General features: G+C 39.7%; 1 protein-coding gene across 1 annotated transcript; it reads left to right on the top strand.

The window, feature by feature from the left end:
* The first annotated feature begins 395 nt into the window (after window positions 1-395).
* Window positions 396-25630, top strand: LOC125904803 (prolyl endopeptidase-like). The gene is made up of 15 exons (XM_049602442.1): window positions 396-614; window positions 5944-6018; window positions 6110-6243; window positions 6368-6498; window positions 9295-9504; window positions 9627-9748; window positions 10411-10516; window positions 12539-12730; window positions 14843-15040; window positions 18097-18200; window positions 18553-18689; window positions 19407-19501; window positions 19655-19786; window positions 20856-21012; window positions 22572-25630. The coding sequence occupies exons 1-15, from the start codon at window positions 573-575 to the stop codon at window positions 22864-22866; spliced, it is 2130 nt and encodes a 709-aa protein (XP_049458399.1). The 5' UTR covers window positions 396-572; the 3' UTR covers window positions 22867-25630.
* Window positions 25631-25848: the final 218 nt, after the last annotated feature.

Here is a 25848-nt window from a genome sequence, read left to right as displayed (position 1 = left end):
TGAGAATTGTATTTGTGACAGCTTATTCGTTGAAAACCTCTGAGTGAATATCAATCATTGATATACATTTCTTATTTGTAATCAATTTAAAAGACTTTAAATAATAATCAACTTCAATCAAAAACAACTTAAATAATGGAGTTGAGTTTTGAAATTTACATTTATGGATGTGGAATTTTCCTAATAAAATTGACAATAAAGATTGACAATAGTGCATAATTTCTTTTCTTTGAAAAAAATCAAAATAAGTAATAATGTTCTTCCCTTCTATATTCGATTTTATATGTTGTTTTGCACAGTATATAGTTCTCAAGTTCACCACAGCTGTCTCTATGCCATCACTTGCCCTGGGTGACACGTCATTTCCTGTAAGGAGCCAGCCGCCCGGCGCACGCGGCTGGAACAAACGTGTGCGTACGTGTGCAAAAAAAGAAGCTTTCACTTTCACTTCAGTCGCCATTGATTCGGCGGAGAGGCTGCATTCAAAACAATAAAAAAATAGGAATAAGTAAACAAAGTAGCAGCAGTGAAGCGACTCAGGAAAACAGAGGAACACTTTAGGAAACTCCACCATGTCTTTTAAGTACCCGGCTGCCCGCAGAGATGAGAGTAAGGTCAGTGTCAAAGCCCCGCTGTGTGACTTCTCCCTTTTTCTGTCTTGTCAGTCAGTGTAATTCTCGGTTCCAGCCGCTGCTGGGAGAAAATTCACCTTCAAAAGGTTTTGCCAGTGAGTCCTCTCTTGGACAGGTGTTGGAAGAAGTTTATGGTTTGGGTTAAAAAGGTTTCTGTTAGAGAGGATAATTTCCCTGAAGGCAAACCACTCTAATGTGCATTGCCGTCACGCAAGCACGAGACGCGAGAACAGGAAGGGAAAGAGAGTCAGAAGGGTTAGAAAGGCAAATGGCGGCTGACTGAGGAAACAAAAACAAAACTTTTATAAGTCACTCAAGGGGGATGTTTGCTGTCAGAGCTGTGAGTTCAGCCTGTTTAAGTGTGTTACTGTCACTGGTTTAGGTTTTGTTATGACTCCCTCCGACCCCACCCAACCCCACACACACACACACACACACACACACACACACACACACACACACAACTTTAATATTTAATGTTACAAACAAGAACAATAGCTAATTACAAATACACACAAATAAACAACATAGGTGACAATCAATAAATGTCGGACAATAACCAAATGATAAGAACAAATTTGCAAAATTCAACTTATCCTTTTCCCAGGCACACCAAACCGACTTCAGAAAACTAGTGGCGACGAAGGCCCCCTGCCTGATGTTGCCGTTTCTTGGCCAAAAAATTGTACATGATCACACTGCAAAGACTGCTGCTGATGGTCAACCCACACGTAGCTACGTTCTGCGTCTATGTGAGAGGAAATAAATCTCCATACCAGCAGACACCGATTGTCTGTAATCCTCATTCAAAAAGGGAAATTGGAACACTGTCTTGATGCTAGTTGGCCAGTTAGTACATTAACGACACAATCCGATGTTGAAATAACAAAGCATATTTGCTGTGCAATAGTGAACAATAACACAAACCATCAGGAGTCATTTATGCTGAAGAGGTCAACGGCTAAAGAAAAATAATCTTACCTTGTGTAACACGTTTGTTTTGTACAGAAGCGTATTGCTGCCACACCAGGAAAAAAATAATGGGTCAATGTTATGTTATAATGTGAAAAGTTTATTGTTCTAACAAGAAGTTTTTCACATTGTTAGAACAATAAACCTTTCACATTATAACGTAATTCTGATCCATTATTAGCAATATGCTTCCGTAGTTTTGGTCTCACTCGCTGTTGACTTCAACTGTTTACTTTCCTCACTTCTGTTTCTTGTCTCGTGCATGGAGCTGAACTGCCAGTCAGAATGACTTCGGCTGTGTCGCCAACGCCAGCAGTAAAAAACATGACAAGGGGTGACGCAATGGTACAGTACCAACAGTCCAACTTTGACCAATGATGGACCGTTGGCTTGGTGTGTTGGGGCCTTTATGCTTTCCAGATCCACTCCATTAAACCCGTCAGAGTGGTAGCTTTAGATTATAGGTTAATTTTTTGCCTTGTGTTTGATTTTTTTTATTCTAAAGAAATGGATGGAGCCTTCTCTGCATGTCTGCATTAGGAAGATCTGCCACTGGTTCCTCTAATAATATTGTTTTTCTGGGTTTGGTGTTTGCAGGGCTGTAGCCAGGACTTCATCAATACTGAGTCACTATTTCCTATCTCCAAGGCACAGCCCAGCCCCCTAAAACATTTCTGATCAGGCACTAAATTGAAATAAATCTTTGCTGCCCACCCCCCATATTTATTTATTTATTTTTATTTACTCACTCAACTGATTAACTATGTTTTCTGTTATTTTAATTACTTGAATATTATATAAAATATCTGAGAATATCTGATTTATTTAAATGTCCGGTTTTATCTGAGCAGAGTCCAAAACCCAAATATAGGCCTAGTCATTTTACTATCAAAGACGCCTAAGACAAACAGAAAAAAAAAAAAAAAACTGGTACAAAGAATTGTAGGCATTTAAAAATGACAAATGTTTAAAATTGTGTCTTCTGTCAGAAAAAAAATGTCAGCTCTAATTGAATGAATGAGTCATTATTGATATTTTTTGTGTTTAACGGTAAAAGCATCAGAATGAGCCTTCAGAGCCCACCATATGTCACTTCTGTGTCATTGCAGAATGTAAACTCCTCGTAAGGTGATTACAACCAGTAAATGAGGACATGACCTCAGTGTCCTCAATGGTAACTACGGCTGTGCTGGGTGTATCTTTTTATTACGTCTGAAACTTGCCAGTGTGCCAAAGTACAGAAGTCTTTGCACACAAGTATCACCATTTCATTGAGTGAGCTTTTAGAGAACGTTTCCAAACCGACATTGCCTGAACTGTTGGTGCATCAGTTGCAAAGTAACCAACATTATGTAACACAACAACAGTGAATTGCTCAAACATGACAGCATGTCTGATAAAGGACAGCTTCACTGGCAAAGAGGAACAGAAGGGAAGTAGACCCTCATACACTCTGACCCACAGACACTGAAAACATGTCACATCTTTAGGCCCCTCCCCCGCCGTGAACGAACATTCAGATATTCGTTATAAATTCTGGTCCGAATGTTAAATGGTATTCGGGACAGCCCTACACATCTTAAAGAATACAATAACAGAATTAAGACTAGAGCTGCAAAAATTAATCAAGTTGTTAACTTCTGATTATTAATTAATAAGTTTAAAAAAATTGAAAGGAAAAAAGTCGAAATTCTCTGATTCCAGCTTCTTAAATGTGAGGCCGCTTTGAGTGTCAGGCTTTGTGCCAGTAGTGTCCTTGGCTTCATAGTCAGATTCATTCCTCGCTCCTCCAAAATGCCAGCCTTTTGCAAAATTTATGTTTACTTCTGGTTCAAAAAAGCCAAGATGGCACAACTTAAGTGCTGAACTTGAGGCGTTAAAACAGGAGTCATGGATGACGATAGGTAGCTACATCCATTATTTTTACAGTCTGTTGTTGCAGCCCTAATTGAGGTGAATTAGTCTCACTGTTGTGCACTCAATACACCATTTTACTGCTTGACAGAAGATGAAAAGTTAATCATTTTCATGACAAATTTTAAAGACAAAAAAATGTAGTCCATCTGATAAATAATCTAATTTATTCAGATTTAATTACATTACCGAAACAATGATCAATCACAATAAATTCTCCGGATAGATTGAATATTGTGAAATAATAAAAATGCACATAGTGCACGAGAACCTGTTGCCAGTCTGCAAAGCCTTGATACATTATCAGATAATACAAATGAAGCTGACTTCACTCTACCCTAAATGTAACATGTAGATACTTGTATTTCCTATGACAGGATAGGTTGGAGATTTCCATTCACAGAGATGGACACACTCCAGCGGCTACATTGTGTGATATGACTGCTCTGAACGTGTGGGTTTAGAATTTGGCAAATGCTATCTTGACTTCATGGGAACCAGAATGTAGGAGTGGTGGAGCTCTGCACAGGCCTCCTGTCCTGACAAAGGATACAGAGAGGTGATTCTCTTCTTGGTTACTGTTTCCTTTTCAGGTTTGGGTATGTACCCAGCCAGCTTTTTCTCACAGATAGCATTGATAATATCTCTGATCTGAGATTTCACATGAGATTTCACAACTGCATTTCTTCATCTCGGTACCTGTACAGATTTTGTAATTCCAGCAGATGCACTGCAGTGCGTTTTAGAAGTGTCCCAAAAGCTGATAAAAACAGATGCCTCATCTAATTTTGATGGAGCTGCAGCGCATTGCACAGAGCTGATTGAATGTCCTTGCTAAAAGGCATTGTATGTGAAATATAGATACAGTGTAATTATTAATAATGATGATGAATGTACTTTGAAAAACTGAAACAGAGCCACAAATCCTTCATCCATGTCCTTCATAACTAGACTTTTAATGCTATTAACTTTGTCTGTTGGCTACAGCACAACAAAGTGGTAAATAACAATAATAAACACAACTAAAACAGACAAAAAAAAAAAAAGATTTAACTACATAGCTTGCTTACTGACTCGTAGTAGAGGCACAAATATCAAGGAAAAATGATCAAATCAGCAGAATCTGTAAGTCTAAAATATCTGGCTGACGAAATTCTCCCCTTGTCTCCCGGTGTGCTATGCACTGGTGTGCACTGTGCTACCTCCACAGTCAAGATGGTGGTTAAGGTAACAGAAAAACGGTTGACTTTTTCATCTGATATCATGCCTAACTTAAATGGATCACAACATATGGGTATGGAATTAAAATGAGACCAAACCTTTTTATGGATGTCAGTTTTTGAGCCAAGATGAAGGCCAAAATGTGGCCTGCAACAGACTGGGTTTGTGGTTTGTAGATTTCCAGAAAACTTCCGTCCTCTATCAGTCCATGAGGAATCAGCAGTTAATGACGGTATGAAACAGTCATTAAAAAAGACAGTCATAAATGTACACACAAAATATTCTGCAGTAGTTTGTAGGGTTGGGTTTCGTTTGGGTTTTTTCCAATACTGGTGCCTAAACCAGTACTTAGAAAAAATAAAGCACCATACATGGTTTATGATTTTAAATAACTGCTTTTTATTGCAAAGGCAAATTTAAACCTAAAATTGAACAATATATTAGGCCTAACTCTTAATAGTTTTAACTTAATACAGTGAATGTAATCAACCCTAACTATAATTATTTAACACTAGACAACAGCAAAATCAATTTTAATTTGGGATCAATCACCCTAACCTAATACAATGAGGATGTTGAAGACTGTTTCCCCAGCTGTGTTTTTCCACCTACCTTAACCTAAACCAAACCCTCTGACCAAACCCTAACCGTTGGGGGGGGGAACGGCGACAGCGACGGCTAGGTGTTTACTGGAGGGTAAACGCTATTCGATGGGGGTATGATAACAGGTGCCAATTTCGACATCTAACCCTTGTAGTTTTTAAGATTAGCTGCAAGCATACAGATACACACACCCACAAACACTTGTGCCCCTCCAGGCTCATGTCTGGTAGAGATAATTAGTCACGTTGAATCAGCACATCGGACAGCCTCACCTTGAGTCACGAACGTGCGCACACACCTACTCTGAGACTTATGTTGTTTGAAGTGATGCCAAGATCAGACTTAATTCTTAGGAATAACGATGCAGGTGCTTCCCAGGAAATTCGTCTAAAAAGCTGTTGACATGTCTTCTCAGAAAATACAGTAAATAGTTTTTGGGCGGGAAGATACAACCTTGGTATTACACAAAAGAATCTTCTCTCTCTCTCTCTCTCTCTCTCTCTCTCTCTCTCTCTCTCTCTCTCTCTCTCAGAAAATCAAATTTGAATGCTGAAGATTTAACGCAACTGTTTGTGTGTGTTTGTTCTTATTTAATTTGCAGGTGGATGACTACCATGGAACAAAGATCTGCGATCCCTACGCATGGCTGGAAGACCCTGATGGTGCAGAAACAATGGTGTGTGTTGATCTCTTGCAGAAAGCTGAAGCTGTGTCTTTACAAAAACTCTCCAAATTTCATCCCTCCTCTCTCTCCTTCTGTATCACAGGCCTTTGTTGAGGAGCAGAACAAATTGACCATGCCATACCTGGAGCAGTGTGCTGTGCGGGCTCAATTCCACCAGCGTCTTACCGAGCTCTATGACTATCCCAAATATAGCTGCCCTTACAAAAGAGGGAAGAGGTGCTAGTTGAAATTTAAAGGATTGACCCTGACTGAAAAGCACTTATCAGAGGGACTAACTCAAACTGCACCTCTGCACTTTAAAGAGCTTGTTGTCATGTTATTTCCTGTTTTCCATTTCCAGGTATTTCTACTTTCACAACAAAGGTCTCCAGAACCAGGATGTGCTGTATGTGCAGGACTCATTGGATGGAGAGGCCACCGTATTCTTTGACCCAAATAAACTCTCTGAAGATGGCACGGTGGCACTGAAGAGTAAGCCAAGCTACAGAGCACATAGGACGCATTCACACTGGCGCTATTTTGGTCCGCTTGAAACGAACCCTGGTCCGCTTCCAGGGATAGTTCAGTTCGTTTGGAGTAGTGTGACCGCTCATTAGAACTCTGGTGCTGACCAAGTGAGCAAACCCTGGTCCGCTTGAAAACTGGGTCTCAGTTCACTTGCAAGTGAACACTGGTGCAGTTCGCTCATAGTGGGAAATGCAAACAGACTATCCAGAGAACCAAAGAGAGGAGGTGAACCAAAGACAGTAAGTGATGTAGAGTAGGGCATTAACAGAAAAGTCCATTTGTCGACGTGTTGACGTCAGTGGCACAAGTTGACACCCCCCAGGAGGAGTCGACAAGGCGTGTGTTTTTTCCCTCTATCTGTCTCTCTCTCTCTATGGGTTTGTGTATGGAATGCAATCGCTGCCTCTGATTACGCTGATACTTTATCCTTGACGGTGTACTATAAGCGGAGCAGACTCCGCGAGGAATGTCCGCAGTCATTCGGGCTTTCATAATCGAGCGCACTTCCGCTTTGTAGTTTCCTGTAAAAATGTCCGTGAAAAATCCTGCGATTTGAAAAATACATGCCGAGCAGTCACTGGTGCGCAGAGCGGAGTCCGCGCGGTTGTAACATCTGAGCTTTGCGCGCACAGGGCTTGCGGACGTCCACTTTGAGTCTGCGCGGACCTCCACAGAGTCCGTTCTGTGTACGTTTCGCCCGAGTATGTTCGGGCCTTGACAGACACATAACATGTGTGGAGATACTTCACTTTAATCCGCCGTATCAATGTGATGACATCATCAAATGACTTGTCAACTCGACTCGACTTTATTGACAGATAAGTCGACCTGAAAAAATTCAAAGTTGTTAATGCCCTAACGTAGAGTGATGTGCATTTTAGTGTTTGGTGTTTTTGTGGTGACCAAGCCGGCTGAAGGTGATGGATTTCCTTTTTTGGTTCTGGCCAATCGATGAGACAGGTTTTCTTCTTCCAAGGAGCAGCTGTTGTAACTGCATGACTAGGGTTGGGATCCGGATCCGGTTCTTTTTTGAAACCGGGTCCAAAGTTCCGGTTCTGGAACCGGTTCCATCACATTTGGCGTAATGGTTCCTGCAAACGATTCCTAGATTGTAAAAAAAAAAAAACAAAAAAAAAACGTCACGTGCATTTCTATTAGAGTGCGGCACGGCTGCATATTTCTGTCCGAACCTGACCGAGCCCGACATTATCTAATCACTAAACCACTGAGTTTGTGTCACACAGTTGTCATGGTTACAGGCTATTTAACAGGCTGGGCATGCGCTGGGTACTCAGCGGAGAGAGACCTCCGTGTTTGAGACGGGAGCAGGCAACGGGAGCGGACGGCGGGAGGTCCGACACTTCCAGCGAGGGGAGAGGGAGAAATATAACAAAATAAGATAAAATAGGAGACACCTGTCTCCCTCTTTTATTTAATTTTCAGCGTTTAATTAAGGCGGAGGCTGGCGGCGGGAGGTCCGCAAGGGGAGAGGTAGAAACAAACAGCCAATGTGTGTCTGTGTGTGTTATGTTCAGGTATTGTCACGTAAATAACAGTGCCCAAGCATGAATGCATAGAAGTATTTTTTATTACATTGCTGTGGTTAATATGAGGTAATAGTGTTGCTGTAGAAATCAGAGAATCACTTTTTGTTGTTATATATTCTCAGGGAGATGATACAAGCTCTAAATCTGAAATACACACCACACACAAATGTCTGTTTTCATCTAATAAAATAGAATAGAATAAAGTTTTTGTATTTGTATGATTGCATTTGTGTTTATTATATACTTGTTTAAGTATAGCAAGTATAATGAATATAATGTAGGAATCGGTAAGAGGAATCGGACCGTTAAGAAGGAATTGGTAAGGAATCGGAATTGTTAAAATCGTGACGTCATCCAGGCGGTTTGGTCCACTTTAAAAAGCGCAGTGTGAAAGTGAATCAAGCCAAATGAAGGTGTGTCACTAGCTTTATCATCCCTTACTTGAAAAAACACTGTTTTTAAGCTTTAAAAAAAGCTGTTATTAATTTTTAATTGTTTTTCAGGCCAGAAATAACAATTTAAAATGTAAATTTGTGCCCATGTTTTTGGAGCTGCTGGCTGTGTGAAACCAGCCAGTAGTCACAGTTTCACAGCAGCACATGTTTACAATGTAATTACTCTCACTGTTGGCAGTTAAAACCAAAACATGTTGAACAATAAAACAGATGATTATGATTGGCAAGTCGATATAAGTTACCTGACAGCAGGCTTAGCTAATGCCAGTGAGGTGGCTCTAGCTGGGCTAAGGTGCTTGCTGTTACTGTTTGGCAACAGGTGAGCTAACGATATCTGTATGGGGGTAGTAACAGTAGTGTAACGGCTCTCCTTGAGACTCCAGATTTCTGTGGCTAAGAATTTGGGACTCCTTACACGATGCACAAAAATATTGCCTGGCAGTTGGGTGGTTAGTTCAATCTGTGGACAGTTGAGCCCGTTCGGTCTCGTTAGCAGAAATTTTGCTTCTGGTTACTCATAGCAGAGCCATCTACATCAGGAGACACTACAAAGTAATTAAAAATGTCTGTGTAATTTTATTTGTATGTTGTCCAAATTCATTCATTGATTACAATGCACACTAGCACAGCTAGTGCTAAACTGTAAAGTAAAAAATGGGCAGGGCAGCAGAAGGTGAATACTGGACAAATGCACATATACTAAGAAAAAGATGTATAGTGCTGAATCCTTCCTTTTGTTTTTCTCTCTCTCCATCCAGTGGGCCGTCTGTCAGAGGAGTGTGAATATTTTGCGTATGGTTTGAGCAGCAGTGGGTCAGACTGGGTAACGGTTAGTTTCATGAAAGCTGATGACCTCACCCAACTGCCTGATGTACTGGAGAGGGTTAAGTTCAGCTGCCTGGCCTGGACCCATGATGCCAAGGGGATCTTCTACAACTGTTACCCACCCCAGGAAGGCAAAACTGACGGTTAGGAAGAGTCACCATACACACAAACACATGCTACATCCAAAAAAAACCCCCACATTTACCCAAACCATTCACCATGCAAAGACTATTAAAGACTTAAGCCCTGTTTTTTTTCACTAAAGGCACAGAGACCACCAGTAACATCAATCAGAAGCTCTACTACCACATCATCGGCACCAAACAGTCAGAAGACGTTCTGGTTGCAGAGTTCCCCGAACATCCTAAGTGGCACAGTTCAGTAACCGTAAGTCCAGAGTATCGTAAATCACTTATAATAACTCATTTGCAACCAAGGCAGTGGAGGAAGAAGTATTGAGGTATCATTTACTGATTAAAATTGTACAACACTAATAAATACTCCACCACATGTACAAGCTCACTGAAGTAAAAGTATGTTAGTATGAAAATGTACTCAAAGTATTAACGTCCCCAGGTGTCCCTGTCTATCAGCCTATGTTAGCTCTCTAAATTCTAAGGTTTTTGCGGGTCTGTGAACACAACACGGTTGTAGATTGTTTTGCTGTGAGTTGTTGAGTGCTGGAGTCATTGGCCGTAGAGATGTCTGCTTTCTCCTGAATGGAATTAGATGGCACAAAACTCAACAGCAATGTCTCTTCCTGGAAATCATGACCTGGTTGCTCAAGATTATCCACAGACCTTGTTGTGAGCAGTTTCATATAGGAACTATTTTCTTTCCACTGAATTACACCTGCCAATCATATCACTGCACAGAAGGAAGTGTGCATCTACTCATGGACAAGAGGCTCGTGCTTGTGACAGCCTGAGATGTAAAGTTAGCAGTAGATGCACACTCCCCTCTGACTTCATTCACATAATCACAAGCATCTCTCTCTGTCTTTTTCTTTGCTTTCTTTTTACCTGTTTTCATTCCTTCCTCTTTTTTAGATATCAGATGATGGCAGATATGCTGTTATGTCCATCACTGAAGGCTGCGAACCCGTCAACCAGCTGTGGTACTGTGACCTTCAGCAGCTCCCCGATGGCATCACAGGTCTGTATCCTGTGACAAACTCACGACTAAAAACGGTTCATAAAGTCTTCAAGCGCTCATGAATAATTATCCCCAGGGTGATCCAACTTGGTGGTTGACAGCAGTTACGGATGTGTGTGCAAATAAAATAAGAAATATCTTTGTAGAATAAAGTATTTCATGAGAAGCAAATATCTGTCTGGAAAAAAATACATAATTGACAGAAACAGCTCTTTATTTCAAAGGATATTCTTTAGGGCTGCAGTTAATGTGTATTTCAATCATGTAACATATCAAAGAATCAACTCAGAGTGAGATTGTAATTGGCATTTTTTTCCTGTTTTCCAATCAGATTAATTAAGAAGTGGGCCTTCATTGATGGTGATGACAGCAAGTAGTGGTGTCCATGGTTTGTGTTCAATTTCAACATTGCCTTAGTAGGCAAGTTGCATGACATATCTGAACAAATTGTTGCCTCAACAACTTTCTGAAGTTTTACCAACGATTGACAGCAGATTGTCAAACTGTCCCCGACTCATCCTGAAATAAGCCTTGAACCAACCATCATCCAGGCAAGATTTTTTTATGCAGATTTTAAGGCACGGATCTGTTAATTAGTAAAATAGCAGTGAAGGTAAGAGATGAGTTGGTGTTTGCCTGGCAACAATTTAAAAACAAGGTGCGGCAAGCTACTAAATTTGCTCTTTCTGATCGGAGCCTAAATCTGTCCTTTTATGTCTGATTCCATTAATCATTTAGTTTATGAAATGTTAAAAAAATGTTTTGGAGAAAAAGCCTTCCTACTTCCATTTATAATGTGATGTCACACTGTAGCTCAATTAACAGACAGATTAAACAGAGGAGCAGCTCTGTGTCTCTCTGAGTGTTGATGGAGAAACTGTGATTGAGTAAGTGAGGCGGAGCTGTGCGGAGAGTGTGAGCGAGTAGAGATGTACACTGGTATGTCATGTGGCGCAACTTGACCCTTTATCGATATAAACTGTATTTTAACCACCTAAAAAAAGTCCCGCCGAAAAAAATCTGTGACTACAGTGAGAATATTTTCACAGCTTTATCTTTCCATCAGACAGCCTGCTCAGACGTGCTCAGACAGAGTCAGTGCTCTTATCAAAACCACCAGACTTCATTGACAAAAACAATGATTTGGTTCACTGAGCATGGGAGCTGCTGATCTACAGTTGCTTCGATCTCTTAGTTGGTTTGTGTAGTTGTGTGACTTTTGTGAATCCAAACTAACCCTTTAAGACAAGCAACAGCACAAACAAAATTCCTGATTAAGTCAGCAGTAGACCAGCACCGTCTGTGTCCAGCTATGTTAAATGACTGTTTTTGTCAATGGAGTCTGGCTTTGAGGCAAGCGATATTATGGCTTCAGTTCCCTGTTGAAAATCACTGTCTAACAATAATGTAAAGCAGTGAAAATATTCTAAATAAAGCACACACTTTGATTTTTTCTTTATCATAGCTAAAATAGGTCTTTGCTGTTGCCCCTCTTCTCAGTTCAGCTTCCATGTTAAACTACAGCCAGCTTCTCCAGACTGACGGTGTGCAAACTGCCACCCACTGTATATAATACACTGAATGTGAATGAGTACCTCATAGAACCCTACTTCAAAAATTAGCCGTTGTTAGGTTCTTGTTACTTTCATTTTGTTTTCCTGTTAAGTATTATGAGTTAATTGAATATATGAGTAAGTGCTGCTTTAACAGTAACCAAGCTGTATCAGCAGAGGATGAGGTGACGCCGGGGCCAGTGACTCAGCGGTTACTTCATCAGATGCTGAGATTTCAAAATTCACATTGCAGTCTGTTTCTGGTTACATGTGTTTTTGACACTTTTCAGTGCAAGCCTATTGATACATGTATCTTTACAGGCCACCATAATTCAGGTGGATAGGTGTGGATTTTTTTTTATTTTTTGTTGGCTGTGCTAGAGATCTAGTTGATTGCAACCTCAGTGATCGAGATGAAGCATCTTTTATAATCAAGTTTTTCTGTAATTTTATTAATCTTCTCCTGCAGGCCTGCTGCCATGGGTCAAACTCGTTGACAACTTTGAAGCCCAGTACTCATATGTCACCAATGAGGGAACTGTATTCACGTTCCAGTCCAACTTGGACGCTCCTCGGTACTGTCTCATCAACATAGACATCCAGAAACCAGACAAGGAGAACTGGACTACTCTCATCCCACAGCATGACAAGGACGTCCTGGGTGAGACTGAGTGGAATTTTTTAATAGAACATGAGTAAAAGTCACTGTCAGCTATGTGGTCCACCTATACAGTATCAGTTCTCTACAAAAGAAGTGTGATATGTCTGAGAGTTCATTCAGCAGTTTGGCCAGTAATTCATAAAACAGACCTTTGTTTGTATGACAGCTGTGGGCTTGTGATGGAGTATGTGAAAACTCCACAGGTCTTAGAAATACGTAAAGGGCTCATACGTGGAGTCGCAGTTCCACAATTCAGCTCTTAAAATCTTGCAAAACACTTTTTCACAGAATATCTGTCCCAATGTTTCGATGACAGTCCAACTGCAACAACTGGGAAGTTGTCTGTGGTCGAAGGCCTTCGTCAGAGGGAACTTTGCTCAAAAAGTGAAACTTGGCCCATAAGCGCTTTGCTTTGACTTTTTTTTTTTTTTTTTTTTTTTAATGAGTCATTCGAATGATGGTAACTGTACTTGGAGATCAGGGAAACACACAACAGTGAATGTCCATGTTTTGACTGAGGTACGTTCAAAACACATGCACACGCAAGTAGAAATTCTGGAATGAAAAAAAATTCAAAGTGTGTTAAGGTTAGTTATTTGAATCATTGTGCAACACTTTATTTTAAGCCCCCCTGTTTAACATGCTATTTTGTCAGGAGATAGAACAAAAATGAACTATTCATAGCTCAGCATAAACATAAAAATTATGAATCATGGCAACGTGTGCATCTACCTAAAGAGTCTCAAAAATAAATATTAATACAGTTATCATACAAATATACAAATTCACAAATTACAGGAGCCCATAGGTTAAAAAAACGTTTATCTTTATAGCTTTGCCCTTATTTTTCTCCATTGAGTACACTGTTATTTACCTGTCTTGCTATTGAGGTGTAAGACAGTGGTTTTTAGCCAAGATAAAGTTCTCATTTGTTTGGTACCAATAAAATGATATGCAGCGTGTACACTTTTCCCTTGTCCAGAGCTTTATTAGGGATTGCTCGTGCAGTTATATACTTTGTGTCTAATGGCCAGTACTTCAATATAACTCCTGTCCCAGTAGGACTTTTATTTTGAACAGTCCCAAAAAAGGTGTGATTTCAAACCCATTTACAATCCCTCAAGCTCAAACTTGTTTTAAGGCTACTATGTTTTGATACAACAAGAGGAGTTCTAAAATAACTCATTTTTAATTTCCAGCTGAAGTCTTAATGTCCCCCTTCACACACTTTTTCCCATGTTTCATCTTTTATAGTAACGTTTATCTCTAGCTCCCACTTTTTGGTATACAGACTTTTGATACATGTTGTTTTAGCGCACTATGATGTAGCTGTAAGCGGCTATAATGTATTTGTCAACAGCTATAACTCCAATTTTATCTAGCGGCCCTTAACACTTGTAAACACACCACTTGCTTGTTACTTTGCAGATTCCAATTGCTAAAACAAAATCTAAATCAACCAATGAATGATGATGTGTTATTATGCAGTAAGTTACATTTAAATTTCAACTTTTACCAGCTGCAATGATAAAGTGATGTGCAAATTAATGCATCGATAACTGTATTCCAGTGGTATAATATAGAAGATTTGGAAATGAGCAGGTCTGCATAGTTGGTACTTTTATTTCTGGTACTTTACGTATATTTTGATGCTAATACTTTTGCGCTTTTACTTATGTAAACTTTTTTTTTTTGGAATTGTGGTTACTGTGTGTGTTAAACAGAGTAACCGGCCTGTGTGAGCAGCAGTCATGCAAAGGTACTGCACTTATGGTATATTAGACCGCCCCTCGCTGGCTCTTGACTTCATCATGTATCAGTGAATGGATCTGTAGTCTATACATGTATTAAATCCCTGCACAACCTGCGCAGTAATATTTAAATTAACTGAACTAATCAATAAGGTCTAGTTTAATCCATAGCCACTTTATTTGGCTTCAGCCTAGGATTATGAGGTGACTTGTTACGATCAAGATGAATCAGGAGGATTAGCTAAGAAGATGTTGACATTGGTAGTAACATAGACAGGAAAACACACAACAAGGAGACGGTTTCCTTAGCTACAGTGTTTTCAAAAACTTTCCATCACTTCCTTTTTATATCACTCTGCAGGCTCTGTCTCCTGTGTGAACCAGCACCACCTGCTGGTCAACTATGTTCATGACGTGAGGGACACCCTGCAGGTGTATGAGCTTTCTACAGGCCAACTGGTCAGGGACCTGCCGCTGGATGTTGGCACTGTGGCAGGAGTGAGCTGCAAGAAGAAACACTCTGACTTCTTCTACAAGTTCACCTCCTTCACTACACCTGGTAAGTCTGTCATTTCATTAAGTGTTCTTATTTTTCTCATGTTAGTAAAATTAATGCAGTAAAATCTAAATGTAACATACTATAAAATACTGCTACTTATCCCACATGAAAAGGAACTACAGTATGAAAGCAATAACCGTTACTATCAAAGCTTTTTAAAGCACAGTCAAATAAAAAGAGTTGCAACTAATGATTACTGAATATTGATTCATCTGCTGAATATTATTTTTTTTTTTTTCTGTACAATATAAAAAAAAAATGTGAAAAATGCCCAAGGTGTCTTCTTCAAATTCCTTGTTTTGTTCATCAAAATTTAAAAAAAACAAATTATATTTGGTCTATTTAAATATAAAGAATAGCAAGACATCAGCACCAGTGACATTTTGGCATTTTTGTTAAACGAAAACTAAAAATTATTGTTGCTTTATTTTATGTTGATCTACTAATTGATTAACTGACTACTCTTTCCAGCTTTAATAATAACACATTAACACCTAAGATAATCCTTTACTGCAAGTGCTTTATCACTACTGTAATTGCAACTACTACTTCTTATACTTTGATTTAATACAACAAATGTCAGAGAAAAATACATTAAATGTAGGGATGCACCGAATATTCGGTAACCGAATATATTCGGCCAAATATTGCAAAAAAACCACACATTCGGTATTCGGTGGAATAAGTTAAAAGCAAGGCCGAATAATAGTGGAGTGTTTTGATAACGCAATCAAACAGCGTGCCGTGACAGGCGGAGTAAAATGTCTGCAGTGTGACGATCCGTCCGTCACTGCACTCGCATTTGTGACTAAAAATAGTTTTGAGCAAGCAAAATAGGCTTAAATCATTCAGCACGCTGTGCGAGCAGACTACAGATTTCAACCAGCAGCAGAAACGAAAGGCGAATCCCACCGATTGTGGGTTGAATGGGGGTCACAGACACAGACAGTAGGCCTAATGTATTCCTGTCAAATACGGCGGCCATCGGCCATCGGCTTACCGGCGACGGACAAGTCGGTTCCAATAATATCCTCTTCTTGGCGTCATGACTGCCCAGAAGTACCTGAACAACCGAGCCAGCCGAACACAGGTATGTGACGTGTCAGAGGAGAAACGAGCCGTTCACGGCCCACAAACCTCACCGCACTTTAGGGACTGCTCTTTACTTATGAAGGGACCGTCAGGGGAGGAGGGTGGCTGGTTGATTCTTATTTTATTTATTTATTTTATTTTGATCCCCCCTATGTTAATCACTTATTGATGCTGTTTTTGAAGTATGAATAAGTCAATAAGTAATTTATTCCATTGAAATATCATTGATGTATTGTAGAAAAGTGATTTATCTTTTTATAAATGACAAAAGGCACATGTGCCTCATTTTCACTGTGGTATTGTGATATTACTCAGAACCAGGATATTTTCATTGGTATCGTACAGTGGCATCCAATTTTGGTACTGTGACAACACTAATCTGGAGGGGGTTCATCTGCAAAAACTAATGAACAACTAAACAACGATATTCGGTATTCGGTATTTGGCCAAGCGTTTAATATTATTTGGCTTCGGCTTCGGCCACAGATTTTCATTTCGGTACATCTCTAATTAAATGTTAGTTAAAAAGTCAAATTTAAATTAATACTCAAGAAGATGAGATGAATCACTACATTAAATAGCTCATCTAACTGTAACTCCCTGTCACTGTTACATCATTTGGAATGTAATGAGCACGTCATTATCAGATTATCTCACTTAATATGAAAAATTAGTCATCAAAAAGTCCCCATGCCAAAGCTGTAGTGCTATTTGTAAAAGTACTGGTGTGCACCTATGATGCGCTTGCATGCACGATATGCACAGTTAAATTATGTCTTGTTTCGAAGATTATCTAACTACTGTTGTGTGGCCATGGTTTTATTGTATTATAATTTTACATCATTGTAAACTTTTACTTTTTTAACTCTTACAATAAAATGAAAGGATGTTTTGCTGTTGCTTCATCTTTACATGTTAACAGCAGAGGTGTGGCACCTAATTGTGGACCCCATGCAGAGCACTTCCTGTGGGCACCCTGCCCTTCCTCTCTTGATCTATGTCTCTCTCATGCACCTTTTGAATTTTTTCTTTTACAAAGTCAGTTTGCTTTCTTTCCCTTTTCCTTATGTCTTTCTCTTCTCTTTTGGAGCCCTGATTCCATTTCAGGGATGAATCCTAGTGCAGGGACGGACTAAACCATGTCGCACCCTTAAGAGGTGATAGGGGCCTCAGAGAATTTCCGCTACTTTTTTAATACAAATTTTAGTCTTTTAACTAACTCAGCCAGTTTTAATTTAATTATGGGACTAAATACAAAACTGCAAACAAAACCAAACTTTTCATTTCAGGCTTTTTGAGGGCGCCTCTCCCATTGGGGCCCTGGGTAATCAGTCCCACTTTTCCCCCCGTTACAGTGCCCGTGGTTAACAGATAACTAGCTATAGACTGAGAAGAAATACTTACATTCACTCAACTTTTAAGATGGAATGTTTTCTTGCATGTTGCTCAGTGCATAAAGCGATGCTGTCAATCCGTCAGCACACCTTAAATGTCAATATGAAAACCTTGACCATTTTATTTGTTTTTATTGTTTCTCTGCCTGACATACGCTTTAGAAACAGAAAAATATTTACTGCCAAGTGCAAGGAAGTTACAAGGAATTTCCTTTTTTTTTTGGTGCATACATTAAACATGCAGGAATGAAAATAAGGCAAAGTACTGCAACACTCAAGAACTTCTATACAAAATAGAAAAATGACAATAAAAAAAGGTTGCCTTTAAAAAATACTCTAACAAAACAAATGTGTACAATATAGCTGTGTCAGAATAAGCTGCGCAGAGTCCCTGTTAGATGGGGTCCCACGCCTTATTGATGAAAGCTGTAATTATTTCCTTAGTTAGAGGATAAAAGGTGGCTGAGTGACGATCCAGTGTGCTCCAGCAGCACTACACCACTGCCTCATGCAATTAGTTAAACACACAATGACCTCTAACATGTGTGTCCTTTGCTCTGTGGTACCCAGGTATCATTTACCACTGTGATTTGAGCGAGCCCAACCCAGAGCCCAAAGTGTTCAGGGAGGTGGAGGTCAAAGGCATCAAGCAAGAGGACTATGAGACCAAACAGGTAACATCCTCCTGTTTTATCTCCTTTATGTCTTTAGTACGTCATGTCTCAGTACTCAAACTTCCTCATTACTGTTTCTTAGTACTGTTATTCTTGTTCCCCTCTTCTTTAAGTTTACTCTTGTTCCTGTCGTCTTATCACATCTACTGATTGCATATTCATATCGTGATGCAGAATTCCCAGAATGTGTTTCACTCTGGTTGAGGAAGTGGTAAAAAGTGTTTGTGCACAGCTCACTATAGATTATTGAGAACAAAATAGTTTATGTGAAAACTGTTGTTTAATAACACTGGCATAGGAGATGTTTGGAAAGACAAACTGATTTTATGTATCTTTTCTCATGCATTTACAGGTGTTTTATCCCAGTAAAGATGGAACGAAGATCCCAATGTTCTTAGTTCATGCAAAGGGCCTAAAGACGGATGGGACTCATCCTGTCTTCCTTTACGGCTACGGAGGCTTTGAGGCTTCCATACAACCATACTACAAGTGAGTACAACTGCTTTGCTAGAAATCTCTTACCCCAGTGTGTCCACTTTCTTCTTAAACTCTCTTCTAAAACACCAATGAGTTACATAATGTCCGCAGTGTAAGCAATAAGGACTAAGGGATATACAAACTTTTTATAACAGCAAAGCAGCTGTCATGCTTTTCTTGCAAAATCCTCCTGTACTCTTAAACTCATCATCTTTGCTGGCTTTTAAGTTATGCAGTAACCTTAACCGTGAGCTGATTGCTGGTCAAATACTTCAAACACAGGGATAAAAATATAATGGCCTACTTTGTGTCTAATTTGTGTCGGACATGCCGGTTGGCAGTTCAACTCGCGCACGAAAAGAGAAGTGAAAGTGCGGGAAGCAAACAAATGACTAATGTCAAGATGGTGTAAGATTAAAGCAAAGCTCTTATATTAGGTGATTTTTTTTTTTAGCCATTGAGCTCTTTACCGGAAAGAGTTCGGAACTGTGTTAATGTGTGCTAGTGCGCTGTAAATTAACATCAGGTTTGTTGTTGATGTGCTAACTGGCTAACTAGCATCTTGAACCCATTCTGTTGGTCTTCTGGTTTCTCTTTTTGAATAAGTAATACGATGAATACGATTTATCTGTATCCCTATGTATGCAACATTTGCTATATCTAATTTTCCATTTATGTTGTAACATTGTTTGTATTTATAAAGCTTTATTCCCCCTTGTCTGTGGTCAGTGTTGCCTACCTGCTGTATGTGAGACACCTGGGAGGCATCCTGGCAGTGGCCAACATCAGAGGGGGTGGAGAGTACGGTCTCACCTGGCACAAAGGTACAGATATCCAGGGAATGCACCCAGAGACACATTACTGAACTACGGACTGTGTCAGAGAGATGGACTGTGTTAATTAGGAAACATTAAAGATAAGTTTGCTATCATGTGCTTCTGTGTTTACACATCTTCTACTGTATGGTGTGTTTTCAGGTGGAACATTAGGCAACAAGCAGAATTGCTTTGATGACTTCCAGTGTGCAGCAGAGTATCTGATCCAGGAGAAGTATACCACAGCCAGCCGCATCGCCATCAACGGCGCTTCTAATGGAGGGCTGCTAGTGGGTGAGTACAGGATCAACTGTGTGTGATATGTTGATGTATTTAACATGAAAGCAGGAAATGGAGAACAAGAAATTTCTGAGAATGCTGGAGTTGTGGTGTGAGTTGTCTGAGGTGAGTTTCTAGCGCTGGTGCATCGAAAGTGATGTGTTTTACCTTAACTGGCCAGAGCTGAAGAATGAGTTGAATGCTTCCTCTGTATATGTGTAATTGTGATGCTGACAGATTGAAATAAAGATTTTTTTTTTAAAGGAATGAGAGAGAGACAAAACTGACGGAGCAGAGGCTAGGAATATGTTGGAAAATCCTAGAAACATCCAAAAAATATTTCTAAAGTGGATGCTCCAGAAAAAAATATAACTCTGCATTCAGAGAAGGGATTAAAGTCACAATATTTGCTTTAGAAGAGATGCCCCTGAGGGTGAGGGACATGTGAGCTCACCTGCAGGCACGTGTCCTAAGCATGTGTTGACAGTGTTTGTGTTACTACTTCCACTGTCAGAGAGGAAAACAAAAGTTGTGTTATCTAGCTTTAAGGAGCTGTGAAGGTGGGGAAATCCTGCCTTTCATTTTTTATGGCTAGAATCAGTTAATGGAGCTTTGCGTTTACCTCCTGTAACAGCTCAGCTCCCACTTCCTGTGCAATTTAACCTCAAGGCTACTAATAATACATTTACATCTCCATGTTTTTACAGTTTTTTTTTAAAACCAAAGAAGAGCCAGCAAACATCACTGATCCATTCCTAGTCTCATCTGCATTGATCACAACGCATTGCATTCTTTTTATTACATTTTTGGCATAATTGCAAATGTCAAATTCATCAAGCAGTAGTTAGCTGCTTAGCTTCAATTAATTTAGCTATTAAACAGCACATTAAACAGTGCTTAGTCACATCATTTACCAAAGGCTGGCTGCCATATGGCATCGCACAAACCCAACTAATGCCTTCTTCCCTGGTGTGTAAGTGGCCATTTAGGAGTGATTGTGTGAAGTAAGGGGTGTTTATGTGTGTGTGCTTTAGTGTGTATATTTGAAAGAGAATTAACCCAAGTTTTCCTTGCACACACACAGCTGCATGTGTGAACCAGCGTCCAGACCTGTTCGGCTGTGCTGTGGCAGAGGTGGGGGTGATGGATATGCTGAAGTTCCACAAATTCACCATCGGCCACGCCTGGACCACCGATTATGGCTGTGCTGACGACCCGGAGCAGTTCAAGTGGCTCATCAAGTATGGAAAACACACAGACACAACAAATCAGATATTCAGCTATTTATATTACAATATAAACAACAAAATAGGCAGTAAAATAGAACAAACTATATAAAAGTAGCACTAAGGGAAGAAACAAAAATAAAAACTAAGAATAATATCATGATCAATTCGCTTCCTATCAGTGACATTAACATTAGTTTAAACATTTTTATTGTACACTTCATACCAACAGTATGACAAATGTGAGTTGTAAAAAATAATAGTTAAAGAAGAAACAAACCAAAAACAGCAAGTAAACAGTAAAATACTGCAGTGTGCTCTCTCTGTAAAGTTTACAGTCCTTGTTGCCCACTTCTCTCTATCTATACCACCCAGAAACATATGCATTAAAACTCGTTTCCTTACTAATTTAGGCTGCAATCAGAGCAGGAAAGGCAACAAAATGCGGTAAAATGTTACTTTTGGATGAGATGGTGCATGGAGAGATGTGGGCATTTTGTTGCCTTTGCTGCTCTGATTGCAGCCTAAATTAGTAAGGAAACGAGTTTTAATGCATATTCATTTCTGTCTAGGTATAGTCAGACGTAAAGATTTGTCTTCTTGCTGGATTTTAGGAGGTTGGGGGGGTTGTCTAGAGCAGTGGTTCCCAGCCTTTTCACCTGAGGGACCTCTTTTCTGTTAGTAATTCAACAACCTCTGACCAAGTGACATGCTTTATGTATATTTCATATTATATTCAATGCATAACAACAATACAGAACAACTGATAAACTGTGCAATTCACCCAAATAATGAACTCAGTAACTGCAGGAATTTTGTGTATAACAAGCGATGTGGATGAAATTGATCAGATTACTTCCTGTAAATACAGTATCAGAGTTATCCTGATATTTTTAGGAACTTTTTAATTGATTCTGTGTCTACTATGTATTTTTATTGTTAACAATCATATGTACCTCATAGGGTTCTTTTTTGCTGGACGAGGCTGTTTAGCAGAGAGTGAATGCTATGTGAATAGAGCTTGCGTTCAGGTCTTCAACGTGTCCTTATCCTGTGAGATTATGTTAAAAACTTTTATCTTGCATAGTAATCTAAACTTTAAAAATAACTATTTCATTAAGTTTTCTTTAAATAAATAAATGAAATGCTGAGATATAAAAAGATGAGTTATAAAAAAACATACAGCTGGCTACTGTGTATTTTTATTTTATTTTTTAAAGTTTTTTTATACCCCTTTCAAACAAGAAGGCCTTGTGGCGCCCTGTGAAGCTCTGGCGACCCCTAGTGGGGGTGCATCTCTATTCATAGTCGTCATTGTGTGTTCTTTGTACTTACTAATTTCAGTATTTTCATCTATCTGAATCTGTAGACCAGAAACCTGAGTGTGGTCTAAACAGTCATTATGTGTTAGGTGTTTAGTCTGTGTTGGTTTCAATAATCTCAAGGGAACTTCACACTTTCCCACATATGCTAACAGCATCTGAATCACACGTCTAAATTCATGAATCTCTCCCATATTCTCTCTGATTTTCTCACGTTTTCCTTCCAACCTTTCTCTCCTACCTTCTCTCCAGGTATTCTCCTCTCCATAATCTCCCTCAGCCACCATACTCCGGGCCTTCCTACCCTGCCATCCTGCTTCTGACAGCAGATCATGATGATCGCGTGGTGCCTCTCCACACCCTGAAGTATTGCGCTGCTTTGCAGCATGGAGTGGGCAGCAGCCCCGTGCAGCGTCAGCCTCTGATGGTAAGGGTAGACACCCGCAGTGGGCATGGTGCAGGGAAACCCACCGCCAAGGCCATCTTGGAGGACGCGCACATCTTCTCCTTCATCGCTGAGACACTTGGGCTCAGCTGGAAGGACTGAAGAGATAAAGATGTTATGTAAAGGATATACGCAGTAAGGGAGGCTTTTTAAGAAAACACAGATTTACATTTTTGTAACACACTGGTACAGCGGTAATGATTAGGGAAACTGTAAGAAAAGTAAGAACAATTGAGATAATAACTATATTTTAATGCATACTTTAAGTTTGGACTTGAAATTTAACTTTGAACTAAAGTATTTTAATAAAATCTAAAAAAAAAAAAAAAAATGTTCAATGATTGCTGTCTAATGTGTTACAGTCCATAGTGTCCTAATTGTAATTCTGTTCTAAACTAGATTAAATTAGATCTGAAATGTTCCGAATCATTCAAAGAAGAAGTATTTAAAAGAATTTAAATGAGTAAAAGAAATAATACTTGAGTGTCAAAATTATTTTTTAAAGTAAAATCATAACAAATGTACCCTTTTTTACCTTTTACTCTCATCAGAATGTGCCTTGCAAAGGCAACAATGCCACGCTGATCATGGGTTTTAACATGTTTTGGAGGCTTTGGATGTCAATGTACTGCACCATCCTCTGTTTGAATCTTTCCTTTTTCTCCCAAGTTGCTTATCAGAACAAATACTTTTGGAAGAAAAAAAAAAAATAAATAAAAATTAATAAAAACAAAACAAACAAAAAAAAAAGTATGATCAAAATGTCCCCTTTTAGAGTGTTAGTCAATATACTCATTATACATTGTTATTACTAATACACAATACACTCATTTACTTCCTTGACAAAAGTTAAAGAAAAAGATCAAGGCCACTCTCATCTGTAGATCAAATATGAAACTACAGCCAGCAAGTGATTAGTTAGACTGGAATGGGGCAAACAGAGTCTGGCTCTGTTTGAATGTTACAAAATCAACTTAGCGGCACCACTAAAACTCATTTATTGTAAATTATATGAATAATTAATCAGTACCAAAAAAACCCCAAACAAAATTAACTGTCAGTTATGTTCCGGCCAAAAAAAAAAGTCACCACAAAACTGCCTGTAAAACCACGATTTGTTGAACTCTTCCTTTAAAACTTTACAACATGGTCATATGTTTTGTGTGTACAATCTTTATCTGCAGAGTAACTAAAGCTGCCAGCTAAATTAGTAGGAGCAGAAAGTATAATTCTGTCCTCTGAAATAAAGTATCATGAAATTAAAAATGTTAAATTAAGTAAGAGTTACATATCACAGAAGTGTAATTGATGAAGTTTACCTGCTTATTTATCTTATTTATTTTTTGTCAGGGACAGTGTGCATTGATCAGTAAATAAGTGAAAGAATAGAAACAACAAAGAAACACACAACACTAGAATTAGCACCTGAGAAAGCAAAAATGTTACTGTTATAAAATAATAGGATAAAGCGCTGAAAGAAATAAGGCAGCATCATGCAAAGTATGACATTCTAAAAGCCGGCAATAATACAAAACATGTTAGGCAGACAATCTTTACAAGTGGTTAAAAGTTTTAGTTTAGTTTAGTTATGTGCAAAGGACCAATAAGAGTGCTTTACACCTTTCTTCAGAGCACGAGTCATTTCTATAGGATGCAGTTCTCACATATACCACCTAGTGGCAGTATGGGACTACAAAATGTACCCTACAAGCCTGACCCTCTACTAACACCTCAAGGTCAAAGGCTGGGTGTCAGTTTAGTGTCATTCTGTTTGGCTGCTTCATTCAGGGGGATTTTAGGGGAAAAACACAAACAGCAGATGCACTTTGCTAAACCCTGAATATTATCTGTCTGCCTGCTGGGTGGTGGGGAGGATCACAACACTGGCACATAGAGACCAGTAGGATACAGCTGTATAACACAACAGAAATAGAACACAGAAAGAATAGGGACTTATATAAGGGGGGGGCAGGACTTGTACTTGTGAAGGAAGATGTAGGTGTAGTGAGACAGATGAAAGAGAAAGATCTGAGGAGATCTTAAAAGTATGCACAGAGCAGTCAAAAGAGATGGAGAATGATGATAGACGGTAGCTATATGGCAAGACAGCGAGAGGCAACAAGCAGACAAGTGGAGAGAGACTGAAAGTGCCCTTATGGAGAGTCTCAGGAGGCACCCAGACAGACGGGTGTTTTAACTGTCAAAAAAAAAAAAAAAAAAAGACAGAGAGAAACTCCGCCAGCCTCCATTCTGCCAACCACAGAGAGTGAGAGAAGTTGTCCGTTCGGTCACTCAGAGTTTAATCTCTGCTCAGTGGGAAGTTCTGATTTCGTCAGTCTGAACCCCGGGCCTTATCTAAGTACCCTCTCAGTGGATAGATAGGATGGGAAAAGGAGAGAAGGCTGCAGGAGGAGGATTTGCAGACAATGACTCTTTGCCACAGGGGCAAAGTGGTTGAATGAAGCAGAGAAAGACAAAGCCAGTAATAAGCTGGACATATGAGAGACAGAGAGGTTTAAGACCATGCAGCGAAAAGACTGTGACGCTCTTCTCCCAGGAGTGTCCCAGAGGATTGAGCAGGCTTTTGCTGCTTCATTTCCTTCATTCACCCCCCCGTCACCTCTTGAGCTCACCCTTCCTTCTCTTCTCGCTGTACACACAAGCACACGCAGCCTTTGCAGCTCTTTTTTCCCTCTGGAGAAACACAAGCTTTTACCTACAAAAGCCTCACCGTCTCACACTCGCAGGTCCCCATCCTGTCCTCCGTTTGTTTACTTTACTCCCTCCATAATGCAGGGATTAATTTCTCAAAGCCGATTTGAGCTGCGGCACGCTTCGGCAAAGAGTGGAGAGCAGAACTTTTGTGCTGGGGGAAGTTTCCCCTTCACAGTAGCTTAGAGGTGGACTGCGCTCCCCTTTATGCCGCTTGCTTTAATCTTCACACGGAGCAGAGGGAGCGAGGGATAGAGGGAGGACAAGAAGGGGAGAGGGCTCTCAACACACAGCTGGGAATCACTAATGTCTTTACAGAGGTGTCATCTGCTTTCCCATGTGCCTCTTTGAATCCTTTTGCTTCCTCCGCTC

This window comes from Epinephelus fuscoguttatus, linkage group LG17 (assembly GCF_011397635.1).
Source record: "Epinephelus fuscoguttatus linkage group LG17, E.fuscoguttatus.final_Chr_v1".
Taxonomy (NCBI): Eukaryota; Metazoa; Chordata; class Actinopteri; order Perciformes; family Serranidae; genus Epinephelus; species Epinephelus fuscoguttatus.
This window is presented reverse-complemented; position numbering and strand designations above follow the sequence as displayed.

What these genes read in the sequence shown, in the direction of transcription:
- LOC125904803 (XM_049602442.1), top strand. Translation starts at nt 573, where the DNA reads ATGTCTTTTAAGTACCCGGCTGCCCGCAGAGATGAGAGTAAG. An exon ending in CCCGCAGAGATGAGAGTAAG is followed by an intron (nt 615 to 5,943) that starts GTCAGTGTCAAA and finishes TTTAATTTGCAG; the next exon opens with GTGGATGACTACCATGGAAC. An exon ending in TCCATACAACCATACTACAA is followed by an intron (nt 18,690 to 19,406) that starts GTGAGTACAACT and finishes GTCTGTGGTCAG; the next exon opens with TGTTGCCTACCTGCTGTATG.